Source organism: Ranitomeya variabilis, chromosome 2, assembly GCF_051348905.1.
Source record: "Ranitomeya variabilis isolate aRanVar5 chromosome 2, aRanVar5.hap1, whole genome shotgun sequence".
Taxonomy (NCBI): Eukaryota; Metazoa; Chordata; class Amphibia; order Anura; family Dendrobatidae; genus Ranitomeya; species Ranitomeya variabilis.
Genome location: NC_135233.1, coordinates 719508489 through 719525400, shown reverse-complemented (window position 1 = coordinate 719525400; position 16912 = coordinate 719508489). Strand labels below are relative to the sequence as shown.

The 16912-nt window shown below is 41.6% G+C and overlaps 1 protein-coding gene across 1 annotated transcript in view; it reads right to left on the bottom strand.

Moving 5' to 3' along the window:
• Positions 1-16912, bottom strand: part of RFX6 (regulatory factor X6) — a 257787-nt gene that overhangs the window by 222331 nt on the left and 18544 nt on the right. The window contains exon 4 of the mRNA XM_077289522.1: positions 784-845. Within this exon, the coding sequence (XP_077145637.1) occupies positions 784-845 (62 nt within the window). The remainder of the gene's footprint in view (positions 1-783; positions 846-16912) is intronic.

The window sequence follows — 16912 nt, the reverse complement described above, 5'->3', positions numbered from 1 at the left end:
TGGTTTTGGCTTACAAATACTGACCAAAGACTAAATGTGTAAATGTGGCCTAAATGGTACTTTATAGATGAGGGGCTCTATTATAGATTTTGCTTTAAGCGCAAGTTACAAGCAAGTTTCAGTATAGTCATACATATATACAGTATCTACAATATATAAAATATATTTTAGTGATACTATGGATAACTAAATGTAGTTTATAATAGCATGTCAAGGTAAACATAATAAATATACATTGTCTAGCGTGGTCTACTATTTTTACCAATTCTCTCAGCTTTTTTTGTAGCATATTATTTCAATTTATCCACTTGTTGGTCTTAAAAGGAGGCTGATATTTAATTTGTTACATTTATGGCTCCTTTATTTGAGAGATACTATACATTTCCTGCGACATATGTTCACTTTTTGTGTGTGCACCCGTAAGTCCTCATGTTATCTTGTGGTGCCACAAACAATGACTGATAAGCAGATTGATATAAGGAAGCTATCTCAAGCCTGCAATAACATGTTATCATGAGACCAGCTGTCATCAGGTTTTTTTTTCTATGAGCTAAATCACATCTAATAAATAAGGTTGATGTTAGATTTTATTATTTATCTTAACATATATGCTGCATTTACTATCAGGCCGTAACTTTACTATTTCATAGTCATGCAGTTCACTCTTAGCCACAGAAAATAAAAAGGAACATAGTATTTTATTGCCCAAAATGATTTTGTGTAATTGTGTTGGTAATGATAAGCAGCCCAATTTGCACAGTGCACATAAATTACTTGTCTTACTTTGAATGACCTCTGGTGCCTAATCTTCTCGTGGTCAGAAGTGGGAACTTTTGACGAATTGTCTGCAAAACAGCAATTAAAAAACTGTATTTAATTTAGTGTTCCAGATATGGAAAACATTAAACATAATGCATCGTGACATTACATATAGTTTGCTACTATGGTTTTACATTATCATAATAGTTGAATGAGGTTATGCAGAATAATAAAACATGGCTGCATCCCTGTCTTTTGGGTGGGGAATTCGGTTTGGCAGCCATCCTCTAATGAAGTCAATGGGGCCGAGCTTCAATACCACATATACCCTGTAGAAGGCTGCAGCACTGTTCATGGAGGGAACAGGTTTTTGCTTTATTTTTGTATTATTTTGTACACCCTCTCTACCTTTTGTTGCATTTTTTTTTTTAATTTTCATTAGGAGGATTTTTTTCTAGGTCAAAAAAGTTGCAGATAAAAGCTACTTTAAAGTGTAATGAAATGTATAAAGGTCTTAAATTATTTTGTTGCATATTTGGGACCAATCATGCTTTTCTGTGGTATTTTACTAAATCTTCTCTAAATTACTTTGAAAACACCAAGGACCTGATTGAGCAAAGCTTTCACGCAAGCAGAATTACGCAAAAGTGTTGCGACTTTTGGCAAAAAGTACCGGAAATATCAGGTGAAACCGGCCTTAGGCTGTGGTCACACTATCAGTATTTGGTCAGTATTTTACATCAGTATTTGTAAGCCAAAACCAGGAGTGGGTGATAATACAGAAGTGGTGCATATGTTTATATTATACTTTTCCTCTGATTGTTCCACTCCTGGTTTTAGCTTACAAATACTGATGTAAAATACTGACCAAATACTGCTAGTGTGACTGTAGTCTTAGGGTACCGTTACACTAAACGATTTACCAACGATCACGACCAGCGATACGACCTGGCCGTGATCGTTGGTAAGTCGTTGTGTGGTCGCTGGAGAGCTGTCACACAGACAGCTCTCCAGCGACCAACGATGCCGAAGTCCCCGGGGTAACCAGGGTAAACATCGGGTTACTAAGCGCAGGGCCACGCTTAGTAACCCGATGTTTACCCTGGTTACCATTGTAAATGTAAAAAAACAAAAACACTACATACTCACATTCCGGTGACTGTCACGTCCCCCGCCGTCAGCTTCCCACACTGACTGTGTCAGTGCCAGCCGTAAAGCACAGCACAGCGGTGACGTCACCGCTGTGCTCTGCTTTTACTTTACGGCCGGCGCTCACAGTCAGTGCGGGAAGCTGACGGCGAGGGACTTGACAGACATCGGAATGTGAGTATGTAGTGTTTTTTTTTTTTTTTACATTTACAATGGTAACCAGGGTAAACATCGGGTTACTAAGTGAAGGGCCGCGCTTAGTAACCCAATGGTTACCCTGGTTACAAGCGAACACATCGCTGGATCGGTGTCACACACGCCGATCCAGCGATGACAGCGGGTGATCCAGCGACGAAATAAAGTTTCAAATGATCTGCTACGACATACGATTCTCAGCGGGGTCCCTGATCGCAGTAGCGTGTCAGACACAGCGATATCTTATGTATATCGCTGGAACGTCACGGATCGTACCGTCGTAGCGACCAAAGTGCCAATGTGAGACGGTACCCTTAGGCTGAGCTTCAAAGGAGAAATATTATTTTACAATACACTGCAATACTTTTATATTATATTGTTTAAGATATTGAACGGATGAAAGTTCAGATGCCTTAAGGGGTCTAAGAAATAAAAATAAAAAAGAGAGGTGAATCACGTTGGCAGGTCAGTTTTACTGCAGAATGAATGCCTTAAAAAAAAACAATGGCAGAATTGCTGTTTTTTCCTTGGTATTTAATCCTGTTCTTCAGTACATTGTGTAATAAAAAGAATGGTTCCAATGGAAAAATAATTAATAATAAAAATTCCCTGATCTTTACGTGGTTACAACTATATCTGTATCTATAGACAGAGATTATATTTTTCCCTAAAATGCAATGGCATAGGTCTGTGAATTGCCGTCTATCAGCACTCGTAGCAGCCGGACTAATTTAGTCTTGGGCCTTGAGCCTCGACTGGATCTTAAAAATATTTCCTTTGAAAGGCTGGAACATTTAATAGAATATATACAGTAGTATAAAAAGTAGAACAGTATTAAAAAAGATGGCAGCCTATTCATAAAAAAATCTTGGCTGTGAAGTACAATTTTTGTGGTGTGATGAATTCTGTTCAGTTTAAAGACAACAACAGGACCTGGTGTAACTATGTGGGAGACTCAAAATGAGTTTTTTTGCCTTGTGGATTCAAAGTTACAAAGTGTTAAACCAAGAATTGGTTTTACTTTTAAGTTTGCCTAGTCAATAGTACCAAGTGATGTTATCAAGAGATAACTTTAAAGTGACTATCAGTATGCAAATAGTGAAATAATCCAAGTAAACATTTTAAACACAATGGTCCAGACTACATATATTATAGATAATTACATGATAACTAATTACCTTCATACGTAGGGGATTATTTTTTCAATTTGCTTAATAACGGAAATAAGCAATGATTTGAAAGCTGATAACTATGCCTATGGAATTCTCACAGGGTATCTTTTTCAGGCAAATTTCACCTGGAATTCCCCTGAGAAAGTGCCACAAGATTGCCACAAAAATGTAAAACATGTCATTGCTGTGCACATTTTCAGCCTTTTGTCACTTCTTTTCATCTCTTCAGGGTTCAGAAACCATGAAGCAGTTACAAGAAGTAGCAAGCTTATTAGCCTGCCTAGTAGCCTATTTATTCTTCGAGTATTTGGAAGCCACTCACTATAAATAGTTGATTGTATAGGCAAAACCGCCAGCAGAACCACTTTAGAAAAAGTATAGCCAGCTTTTTCCTGAAGGACTTTGCCTAAGAAAATCTCAGCAGGCTCACTGAAGTCTTAAAGATCTTATGTACACATACCCTAAGAAAAGAAAAAGTCTTTGCTATTTTGTGTTGGTATATCACATAAAATCTAAATAAAATGCATTTAAGTTTCTGGGTGTAAAGTGAAAAAAGTGGAAAAGTTCATGGGGTATAAATACTTCTTCAAGGTACTGGATGGAAAGAAGGAAATATACTTTCAGACACCTCTAGCAGCTACTTATCTCTTGTTGAACAGTTAGGCAGCTTTTTTTAGAAAAATAATACAGCATGAATTTTCATGCTTATGTGACGTGGTCTTAGTTCAACGGATGGTCTCACAGTAGTCATTCATGGCCCATCCTTATTATAGGCTTTACATGTCTGACGGATGTAGACCTCTGACCTCTGCATTTACTATAAGGATTTCCAAATCCCTCTTTATGATTGCTGTCTGACTAGCACTAAGTGAACATGAGTCTGATTTTCTCCATCTATTAAAATAGGAATTCCAAATTCAACCAACTCTAAGCCATAAAACTAAGATAGATTTAGGCCAGCTACTCGTCTTCCATACCCTGGCACATTGCATGAAAATAGGGTTCATTGATGTGCGTGGGTGTTCTTGTTACTTGGACAATACGCCTCTGCAGATTGTATGGTGCCACTTTATCGGGAAGGCCAGGACCAGATGTTAAAGAACAAATTGAGGGAGACCAAAGTCCAACAATAAACTTGTTTTTACTGAATATGAACTTGATAATAACAATGTACATTAAATAATAGGCATGTTTATTCACAATGGTTTCTCTTGCTTCAAACAGGCATGGGCACTTCTCAGTTACATTTAATAACACTTCATTTCTCTTGCACTTCACACTCTTGCATCTCATGACAATCCTGCAAATGGTTATGGGAGATTTTGTTTTCCCTTGAAAGGTCTGCATTAATTGAGGTATAGGGCTGCGGCCGCTCCCAGCAATTCTTAGTTCCCAACTGACTAATGAAGGTCCCTTTTCCTGAGGTGCATCAGTGTGACTCCTCACTAGAACCTTGAAAGTCCACTATTCTCCATTGGAGAGTTTAAGTCCCAATATAGTGACCATTGCTTCCTTTCAATAAACACAATTGAGTTCCCTTTTACTATAGACAACTGTTTGCTAAAGTCCTGCTGATGTAATCCTTTCTCGCTCAATTCCTTTTAAGTGGGCCCTCTCCTTGGTTAAGTTCCGTGCCATTTAGGTAGCCTCTCTGGCCTGAGTTCTAATCTGTCAAATCTATCATTCAAGTCTCTCTATCAAATATATCTCCATAGGAAAATAGAAAAAAATTGGAGTCTGGCTCAACAGGACTGGACTTTCCTTTTCTTTTTCAAAAGAAAATGTAGTGCATACAAAAGAAAAAAATTACATGGTCGACATGACCCAGTTGACACGTTTTGACTGCACTAGGCAGTATTATCTGATGTATTTGGTCTTCCAGCTTCGTACACAAGATGCTATGACATGCCAGTCTGCCAACTGTCAGACCAAGGGTCTGTCTTTGCTGAACACTGGGCTCTAACTAACTCACTATGAATACGTTGTCTTTTATATTCTCACATAGCTCTTCCCATTTTTGTCTAGTCACAACTGTTAACTTTATCTATTCCCAAACTAAGTGCATGCAAATTACCAAGCAGATAATCACATTTATAACAGTGCAATGCATTATATAACAACACATACAGGTGCTTCTCACAAAATTAGAATATCATCAAAAAGTAAAATTATTTCAGTTCTTTAATACAAAAAGTGAAACTGATATATTATTTAGAGTCATTACAAACAGTGTGATCTATTTCAAGTGTTTATTTCTGTTAATGTTGATGATTATGGTTTACAGCCAATGAAAACACAAAAGTCATTATCTCAGTAAATTAGAATAATTAACAAAAACACCTGCAAGGGTTTCCTAAACATTTAAAAAGGTCCCTTAGTCTGTTTCAGTAGGCTCCACAATCATGGGGAAGACTGCTGACGTGACAGATGTCCAGAAGGCAGTCATTGACACACTCCACATGGATGGTAAGCCACAAAAGGTCATTGCTAAAAATGCTGGCTGTTTACAGAGTGCTGTGTCCAAGCATATTAATGGAAAGTTGAGTGGAAGGAAAAAGTATGGTAGAAAAAGGTTCACAAGCAACCGGGATAATCGCAGCCTTGAAAGGATTTTAAGAAAAGGCCATTCAAAAATTTCCATGTTTGTCAAGTCTTCCCTTCTTTTCTCTTTATTTGCGAGACATGATCTGGCCAACTACACCAAATGTAGTGTGGCGCGGGGCAATAGCCAAGGACAAGGTACTAGCCGACATGAAAATGGGGGTCCTAGCTGTGTGTGTGTGTTCTTGTTACATGGATGATATTCGTCTGCAGACAGCATAATGCCACTATATTGGGCAGGTCAGGATCAGATGTTAAAGAACTAATTGAGGGAAACCAAAGTCCAGCATTAAACTTGTTTTTATTGACTATGAACTTAAAAAAACTATGCACATCAGATAATAGGCATGTTTCTTTGCAAAGGTTTCTCTTGCTTTAAACAGGCATGGGCACTTTTCAGGTACAGTTAATGACACTTAATTTCTCTTGCTCTTCACACTCTTGCATCTTATGACATTCCAGCAAACGGTGGGAGAATTTGTCTTCCCCTGAAAGGGCCGCATGGGTTGAGAAGTAATGCTTTGGTCGCTCCCAGCTCCACTTAGTTCCCAACTGACTAATGAGTTTGCTTGAGGTGTGCTGGTAAGACTCCTCACTAGAACCTTGAAAGTCCATTGTTTGAGAATTTACATCCCAATATGGGGAACTATTGCTTCTTTTCAATATACACAATTAAGTTACTTTTCAAAGTTGGCAACTGTTTGCTAACGTCCTGCTGACACAAACCCTTCTCTTCATCTATCCCCATTAAGTGGCCTTCTACTTCCCACCATTTAGGTAGCCTCACTGGCCTGGGTTCCTATCTGTGAAATCTCTCCTTCAAAAATCTCTCCACGTTTCTTTAGTCCTTTGGATGTGTTATCTGATATCTTGTGGTCTTCCCTGTTCACACACAACACGCTATAGCAGTCTTCGAACTAGACCTTAGGTCCGTCTTTGCAGAACACTGCGCTCTAAATCGCTATCAGTAAGTTGTCTTCTTCCCACATAGCTCCCTAATTCTAGGCCAGTCCCAACTGTTAACTATCTTGTTCACAACTAAGTGCATGAAAATTACTAAGCAGATGTAATCACATTCATAACACTGCAATGCATTATATAACAACACATATATCTTGAAGGGGTGTGGGCAGCATATCCACTTCCTTACAAATGATACAAGCCTGCTATTCTCCAATTGTTTAGTGTAGGTTTCTTTGTACCTCCTCATGGCCACTACCTCTTTTCTGACTACTCTCTAATACAACTTCTACTCTTAACCTTGCCACAGCACTGTGCAGAATGGTCCACTGCTGAACCTGCATTAAGTGTCAAACCATGCATGTGACCATATCAACATTAAGAGCCTTTTTCTTGCAAACGGTAGCCAGGAAACTGTGTTTTTTTTGCAAAACAGCAATTCTACATATGCTTTGCGGTAGCGCTCAACGCCTGGATGTTTGGGAAAGCATAACAGTACCCGGACCCCATTCACTTGAATAGGGGGCCCAAAAATCCAGTCTTTGCAAACACTTCCTCTGATCAGCAGTAAAATCATTACAGCCGGTCAGAGAGCTGCAGTTACCACGCTGTCAAATGACAGAGTGAGTCCGCAGCTGTGACAGGAGGTAAGAAGTTAACCTCCAGTCTCTGGCCTTGGCTGTTGGGACTACTACTTCCATCAGCCTATGCCTGCTGCCAGGCAGTAAGAGCAGGCAGCTGTGGATGGGAGTATTAATCAGCCGGTGTCTGCTCTCTAAATAAATAAGTAAAAAACCAAAAAAAACAGCTTTAAGGTGCCTGCTATTTGGACAGCAGGGTACCGGAACTCATTACCACTCGTGGTTGCATTGCCCCCTCACAACTATGATCACTGTGTTTGGCTGTTCAATTCTGAAGAGCCAATCACAGCGATTTCAGTGTCTCAGGTGATGAAAATATCTGAAACACTAAAGTTCAGATAAGATCAATGATATAACAGGACAGATCATAGCCTTGTGCTAGGAGACTGTAGCATCAGCAGCCCTAAAGCTGTTTGGAGCGATTAAACGATGAAGTCAGATTGCACCAATCAGTGAGCAGAAATGAAGTCTGACACCACAGTGACAACTCTGCACTTGCTCATTCCAGCTTGGAGACATTGCAGAGCGGTCACTCTGTCATTCTGGTGCAGATCTGCTGGGCTTTGTGGTGCCACAAATTTTTTCAAGCCTGTGCGACCACTGCTGCTGCTGTTCCTGCTAGAAGAAAGAAGACGTTATTGATCCATTCCTGAACTGTTCCTGACCCCTATTTTCCCAATCCACCCCAATCCCACTGTCCCATTATTCCCCCTCTTCTCCTCTTCCTAAAACTTTCCCCATCCCATTTCTGCTGCTGAGAGCTGATCAGTACTTGATCGCTGATCAGTACTTGATCGCTTGGTTGTTTGACAGTTTATACATGTGTCCTGCAGCCGCCAAGCACTGATCAGTGACGCACATTAGTAATCTGCACTCGTGCTTGCTTTTAGCCAGGACTTTTCTTCCCTGTCCATCCCACCCTTTGCACCTGCAACTGCTGGACACTGATTAGTGACACACATCACTCTTCATTGTCCATGCTTGCCTTTGGCCTGGACCTTTCAATTTTTTCTCCCCGGAGTTACTCGGTGCTGAGATGGAGGAGCTGGCCCGACAATTGGCATCAGGTTGTTGGTTTGCTTTTGTTTTTTTTGTGTAAAAAGAATCAAATTAAGTAATTTAGATTAGTTGATAAGAATAGATTAGGAACAGTAAAGATTTACTGTAGGAATTAGCATCTACTACAATATTTTTTACTGAATATAGTCAGATTTAGCATCAGATAGTAAAGTGGAAAAAAGAATCAAAAATAATAATTTAGATTAGTTGATAGGGCTAGATTAGGTACAGCAAAAATATACTTTAATAATCAGCGTCTACTACAGTATTTTTTACTGAATATTGTCAGGGTTAGTTCCAGTAACGTATAAAAATAGAATAAAATATTATAATTTAGATTACTTGATTGGGTTAGATTAGGGACAGTATTTTTACTGTCAGGATTAGTGAAAGGTAGTACTCAGTAATTTAATTACTGTCGTTCATTTAGTAAGTTTATTTTTTATTTTACCATATTTTTATATTCTTTTTATTTTATTTTTAGCTTTTTCTTTCTAGATTCTTTTCATCTATTCTTTTTTTTTTCTTTTTCTTCTAAATAAAAAAGTTTACACCAAACACACACACATCACACAAGTGAAAAAATGTCCAGCTCATCCCAATCATGGTATTCAGCCAAGGAGACATACACCTTCCTTGCTTCCAACACTGATAGTGAGCGAGACACTGCCACTATCCTTTATTTGTCCTCCTCTTCCTCAAGTGATACTGAACCTGCCACGCAGATGACTCAGGACAGAAAATGAGCCCACAGTTAGTGATCAACTCTGGACCTCACCCACCAAATATTATGAGCCACAGATTCTTGAATTTGCGGTGCAATCAGAAATCAAATTTGACACTACTGACCTCACAGAAATTGACTTTTTCAAAATATTTTTCTGTGAGGAATTTGTAAACCTCATAGTGGCCGAGACAAATTTGTATCCCCAACAATTTTTGGCACAAAATCCCATTTCATCATTTTCTAACTGGACAACTGTAGATGCAGTAGAAATGATTAAGTTTTGGGGCCTTGTCTTTCACATGGAGTTAGTGAAGAAGCCAGAACTTCGGCAACATTGGAGTGCTCGGCATGGCTTTGACCCATAAACGCTTTGAGGCCATCCAAAGTTTTTGCATTAAAATGTTAATGCACAATGTCCTCCCCTCGATGATCTCAACATAATTAACATATGTGAACCTGATGCACGCTACACAACTCATGTGTGCCATCCTGATGCACTCTACAAAAGTCACATATGCCAACCTGATGCACTCTACACAACGTACGTATGCCAACCTTATGCATTCCACACAACTCACATATGTCAACCTGATGGTCTCCAAACAATTAACATATGCCAAGTTGATGCACTCTACACAAATCTCGTATGCCAACCTGATGCACTCTACATAATACACATATGCCAACCTGCTGCACTCTACACAATTCACGTATGCCAATCTTATGCAATCTAAAAAATTCACACATGCAAACCTGCTGCACTCTATATAACTTACGTATGCCACCATATTATAAAATTCGCATACCAGGAAAACAGTAGTTTTCACTCACAAATGGGGTATCAGCACACTCAGGAGAAATTGCACAAATTTTGGGGTAAATTTCCTCTTGCTACCCTTGTGAAAATAAAAAAAATGTGGCTAAAGTAACATTTTTGTGAAAAAATGTACTATGCTCATTTTCTTCCTTCCACATTGCTGTAATTCCTCTGAAGCACCTGAAAGGTTGAAAAAACTTCTTGAATGTGGTTTTGAGGACTCCTCATTCTAGGAATTTAGGACCTGAGAATGATGTAGCGGCTTGTGATTGGTCGCGTGGCGGTCACATGAGCGGCACGCGACCAATCAGAAGCCGTGACATCATGGAAGGCCCTAAACGCGCTCATTTTAAGCAAAGAAGGCTGCCGGTTACCAGCGGTGATGTCCAGGGGCCTCCGGAGAGGTGAGTATATCAATATTTTTTATTTTAATTCTTTATTTTACACAGTAATATGGATCCCAGGGCCTGAAGGAGAGTTTCTTCTCCTTCAGACCCTGGGAACCATCAGGATACCTTCCGATACTTGGTGTCCCATTGACTTGTATTGGTATCGGGTATCGGTATCGGCGATATCCGATACTTTTCGGGTATCGGCCGATACTATCCGATACCGATACTTTCAAGTATCGGACGGTATCGCTCAACACTAATGGTGTCAATTTTGGGTATTTTCTGTCAAATAGGCCCTTAAAGTCACATGAAATATGACGTGGTCCCTAAAAAATTGTTTTGGAAATTTTGTTGCTGATCAACTGTTAACCCTTCTAACTTTCTAACAAAAAAAATGTTTAGAAAATGATACAAATGTAAAGTAGACATGTGGTAAATGTTAGTTATGAACTATCTTGTGTGGCAATATTCTCTAGCTTAAGGGCATAAGCATAAAAATTTTCACCAAGTTTCCGATATTTTCACAAATAAACGCAAGTCAAATCGAACAAATTTTACCGCTATCATAAAGTACAATATGTTAACAAAAAAACAACCTCACAATCACTGAGATCAGTTGAAGCATTCCAGAGTTATTACCACATAAATTTACACTGATCATAATTGTAAAATTTGACCTGGTCATAAAGATGAAAACTGGATTGGGGGTGAATGGGTAAATAGTGTATTATCCTGTCCAGCACCCGTACATTCCCCTAGATATGGATTACTGCGTGGGACTGACTGTACACCAGACAGGTATGGGTATATTGTTGTTTTTTTATTTTGACATTTTTTACAGGAGATGAGGGCTTTGCTTGGAATGGCAGACTAATTAAGATGGCAAAACTGTGTTTATTGTTTGATTTCATTAAAAGACTTTTCCGTACTGTGAGGTGCTTTATGAACCCTTTAACAACTATAGGATTAGTAATAGAGAGGTGTCTTATTGACACCTCTCCATTTCTAAGCCGGCTTAATGTCACCTTATAATAGGAAGGTGACATTAACCCCTCATTACCCCACTTGCCACCACTACAGGGCAAGTGGGAAGAACCTGGGGCAAAGCTCCAGAATTGGCGCATCTAATAGATGTGCCTTTTCTGGGCAGCTGCAAGCTGCTGTTTTAGGCTGGGTGAGGCCCATATCCTTGGCCCCTTACCAGCCTGAGAATAGCAGCCAGCACCTGTGAGTTTTGCCAGGTTGGTTAAAAAATATAAGGGGGACCCCACATCGTTTTTTTCTTTCATTCATTCTCCCCTGCTCGCCGGCCAAGCAAGGGAGAATGGATGACAGCCGGCTTCAGCACCACACGCAGGGGAACAGACCTTACAGTAGCGCTGCTTCTCCGGCAACCGGCCGTGCACACGGAGGAGAGTGCACGCTGTTCTCCGTGTGCACGTGTGTGGCACGTTTTGCAGCCTGTGTTAAAACGTACATGTCTGCGTGTTTTGCACACGGACACATGGTCCATCAAAACACGTGGACATGTGCATAGACCAATTCATTTGAATGAGTCTACATGTGTCAGTGTCTCCGGTACATGACAAAACTGTCACTACACGCACCAGAGGCACTCACGTGTGAAACCGGCCTAAAGCAAAGTTCCCCTCCCCTGTGGGAGGTGGAGCCGCAGATTCATCACTGTAATGAGCGGTACCACGTGACCGCTCACACAGGACAGGCTGTCGGCGCTGAGAGGAGGCATCAAGGGAGCTGGGTGAGTATTTCTCTACAAGCGGGCAGGCGCGCGGGGGGTGGGGAGGGGTGGGACGCGGGAAGTGACCCCAAACTTTATTTTTAGCAAAAAAAACTTGATCTTTCATCCCTTCTCTCCTGCAAGCGCTGCTTTCAGCCGAGCAGGACAGAAAGGATGAATGCCGGCTTCAGCACCACACGCAGGGGACAGCGCTTACTGTAGCACTGTCTCTCCTGCTCAGTCCGTGTGGTCCTCAGGCGGCACATGGGCGGCACACAGCTGCCGCATGTGTGCCACACTGATGTGCCACGTGAGCACACAGACACGGATAACTCCGGTACTGTTTTCTCCGATACCGGAATTATCTGGACGTGTGAGACAGGCATAAGAGGAAGGCTCTAGAAGAATGACCAAGTTCCTTCTTTGAACCACTTTGCATTTCCTAAAACCTAAAGCAGTCAAAAGATGATCCAAGATCTGAACATAAGAAACGAATATAATTTTGATATAGAAATGCATGTGCTTAATCTTTTAAGTGATTTTAGGCTCCATAACATGATGAGTTTTTGGTGAGTTTTTGACACTGCAGAATTTCTGCACCTATTATTTAACCCCTTCATGACCTTGGAAGTATAGATACGTCCAAAGTCGTGTCTCTGTATTTGATGCTGGCTCCAGCGCTGAGCCCGCATCTTTCCCTGCATATGGCAGCTGATCTGACCAGCTGTCATGTGCATCTAATAGCTGCGGGTGGGTTCACGATTCTCCCATAGCTGTTAACAAGTCAATCTCTGACAGTGACATTTAACATGTGCTGAGTGGAAGGACATCTCAAGACACGCCCATCGGCACCCCTGTCACGTGATCGTGAGGCGCTGATGGGTTGTCATGACAGCCGGGGCCTGTTATTGTAAATCTCGTATGAGCCCTGTGCCTTTCATTGTAAATTTATGCCATGCATAGCGCTTTGTGTAGCACAGGCGATCGCAGCTTCAAGTCTCCTAAGGGAACTATGGAAGCAAGTAAAAAGTAAAAAATAAAGTTTTCAAAAATATTAAACAATTAAAAAAATATAAAAGTTCAAATCACCCCTCTTTTGCCCCATTCAAAATAAAACATATTTGGTATTGCTGCATTCAGAAATGTCCAATTTATCAAGATCTAAAGTAAACCAATCCGACTGGCAAACAGCGTAAAAATAAAAAAATCAAAATGCCAGAATTACATTTTTTTGGTCTCCGAAACATTGCAATAAAATGCAATAACGGGAGATCAAATCATTGTATCTACCCCCAAATTATATCAGTAAACACGACAGCTTGGCGGGCAAAAAATAAGCCCTCATGCAATTCCAGATCATGAAAAATGGAGACACTGTGGGTCTCAGAAGATGGCAATATTTTTTTTTGTTACAAACTTAGGATTTATTTCACCACTTAAATAAAAAAGAACTTATACATGTTTGGCATCTGAAAACTCATACTGACCTGGGGAATCATATTGGCAGGTCAGGTTTAGCATTCAGTAAAAATGGTACGGTAAATAAAAAAAACAAAAAACAATTGTGGAATTGCACTTTTGTTGCAATTACATTGCATTTGGAATATTTTTCCTGATTTCTGAATCAATTATTTCATTCAAAAGGTCAACTTGCCCTGCAAAAATTAAGCCCCCAAAAGGCTATATTTTCCTAAATATATAAAAGTTATGACTTTGTGAAGAAGAGGAGCAAGAAATGAAAATGCAAAAACAAAAATGGTGAAATCTACTAATTTTCACACTACTGTGTCAACATTTCCACAATTATAATAAATCCAAGTATGTTTGAACTGAAAGGCATGTTCACTAGTGTTGAGCATTCCGATACCGCAAGTATCGGGTATCGGCCGATACTTGCGGTATCGGAATTCCGATACCGGGATTCCGATACTTGGCGCGTATCGGATACCGGAATCGGAAGTTCCATGATTCAAAATTCAGAAATTCAGCCAATGAGAAAGATTCCAAGTGTGGGCACATCCTGTTTAGCATGGAGGGCATGAAACTACTGGCAAGGCTGTGATTGGCTGCTTAAATGATGTCATGCTGCAGTTTAAAAGTCGCTGGCGCCATTTTGCGATCACTCTGCTGTGAATTCAGTTAGTGACAGGACGCTGTTTGCTGACTGAGGGACAGTTTAGAGATAGCGATTTGCTTCTTTGTGCTTTCCAAAGGCTAATTTAGCAACCGCTGTGTTCACCTACTATTCACCTTGCTTTTGCCTTGTAGCGCTGTTTTCACAGCGATCTGCAAGGTCTCTCTGTGTGTGTGTGTGAGTGCAGCCCACTCTCTAGTCTGAGTGCAGCCACATAGGCCATCCATAGCTGGTTGTATTCAGTTCAGGGAGGGTGGTTCATTGCCTCATACTGTCCTTTTTTTTTTTTTTTTTGAAGTAGTGCAGGCTGCTGCACATTTTTTCCAAAAATTCCTATTAGTGTCTTTCCACCCGTCTCCAGCTAATTTGTGGAAAAACACTACATAGGATAAAGTAGAGGAGGGTTTTTGGGCCTTGCAGCGCCGTTTACGGCTGTCTGCACGGTCTCCGTGTGACTGCAGCTCGCCCTGTAGTCTGTGAGCAGCCGTAGCTTGGTTGTCTCCAGCTCAGGGTTGTTCACTGCGTCATACCGCCAAATCAATTTTCATTTTGTTTTCAAGTAGTGTAGTCTGCTGCTAATTAATTTAAAAAAATCCTATTAGTGTCTTTCCACCCGTCTCCAGCTAATTTGTGGAAAAACACTACATAGGATAAAGTAGAGGAGGGTTTTTGGGCCTTGCAGCGCCGTTTACGGCTGTCTGCACGGTCTCCGTGTGACTGCAGCTCGCCCTGTAGTCTGTGAGCAGCCGTAGCTTGGTTGTCTCCAGCTCAGGGTTGTTCACTGCGTCATACCGCCAAATCAATTTTCATTTTGTTTTCAAGTAGTGTAGTCTGCTGCTAATTAATTTAAAAAAATCCTATTAGTGTCTTTCCACCCGTCTCCAGCTAATTTGTGGAAAAACACTACATAGGATAAAGTAGAGGAGGGTTTTTGGGCCTTGCAGCGCCGTTTACGGCTGTCTGCACGGTCTCCGTGTGACTGCAGCTCGCCCTGTAGTCTGTGAGCAGCCGTAGCTTGGTTGTCTCCAGCTCAGGGTTGTTCACTGCGTCATACCGCCAAATCAATTTTCATTTTGTTTTCAAGTAGTGTAGTCTGCTGCTAATTAATTTAAAAAAATCCTATTAGTGTCTTTCCACCCGTCTCCAGCTAATTTGTGGAAAAACACTACATAGGATAAAGTAGAGGAGGGTTTTTTGGCCTTGCAGCGCCGTTTACGGCTGTCTGCACGGTCTCCGTGTGACTGCAGCTCTATCCGTTGTCAGTTCAGCCCCAAAAAAATAAATAAATAATAAAGTTCACCAAACACACCAGTTACACCACTTTACATTTGTGTAGGCCACATTAGCTCATATTCAAGTCTAGTCCACACTTTAGAAAATTAGTGTGTCTTATACCTGTTAGGAGGAGTTGCTCAGGAATAAGCACACAAAGCCGTTAGTACTTTTCTGCTTATCTTTATCAGTCAACCAAGATGAAGAAGGCAGTGAGTAAGGCACGTGGGCGTGGGCGTGGGCGCGGAGCAGGGAGGGGACGTGGGGATTCTGTGCCTGCTGCGGGCACCGGTGAGTCATCAGCACCCACTTTCACAAGGGAACAGTCGTTCATGCGCAGCTTTGTCGCCGAGCGCCGTACACCGCTGCTGCGTCAAGACCAAATTGAAGCCGTTGTGGGATGGATGGCAGCTAATGCATCAACTTCCATTAGTGCCACATCCTCTCAGACACAGAGCACTGGAGAGCAGCCATCTGTCTCTTCACCACCTGCAAAATTGCCCAGGCAGACAGAGATCCCAGGACAGGAGCAGTCTCTACTTCTGTTCTCTGAATCATCTCTTGGCTTGGAAACAGGGGGCCAGCCAAGCAGCATTGGAGAAATGGAAGAAGAGGCAGGGTGCAGTGATGCCCAACCGCTTTTTCTGTCTTCCTCTGAAGAGGCGGGTGGGCCAGTGGCTCCGGTCACCACCTCGCAGGCCGCATCAGCTGATGATGACACTCAGGTGCCACTTACTGGTGCGTGCTCTGCTGCTGAGACTACCCAGGAGGAGCAGTTGGGGGCAGAGGGTAGTGTAGATGATGAGGTCCTTGACCCATCTTGGCGTCAGGGACAGGAAGGTGGTGGGAGCAGCTCTGAGGAAGAGATTCCCCGTACGGCCCAAAGAGGGAGAGGGAGGGGGAAGACTGCGGATCCTGCAGCCTCCGCTTTGGCACCCGTAAGGAGCATGTCTCTTCCAAAAGTCAAAAGGGGGGCTCCCAAGACTTGCAGTGCCTGGTCCTTTTTTGACACAGTTGCAGATGACATTTGCTATGTCAGATGCAAGGTGTGTCATCAAAAAATCAAAAGAGGTCAAAAAGTCGCCAACCTCAATACCTCCAACATGTGGAAACATGTGCGCAACAGGCACCCGGCGGAGTTAGACAAACACACTGAAGAGCTAGGCCAACCAACAGCGGCAGCTACCACCTCTTCAGCTCGTGTTGCCTCTTCCTCTAGCTCACACGCAGCTGGTTCGGCTTCCTCCCAGGATCGCCGTGGAAGAACCTCTGGCCCTGTTGTCCAGAGACCCGCTG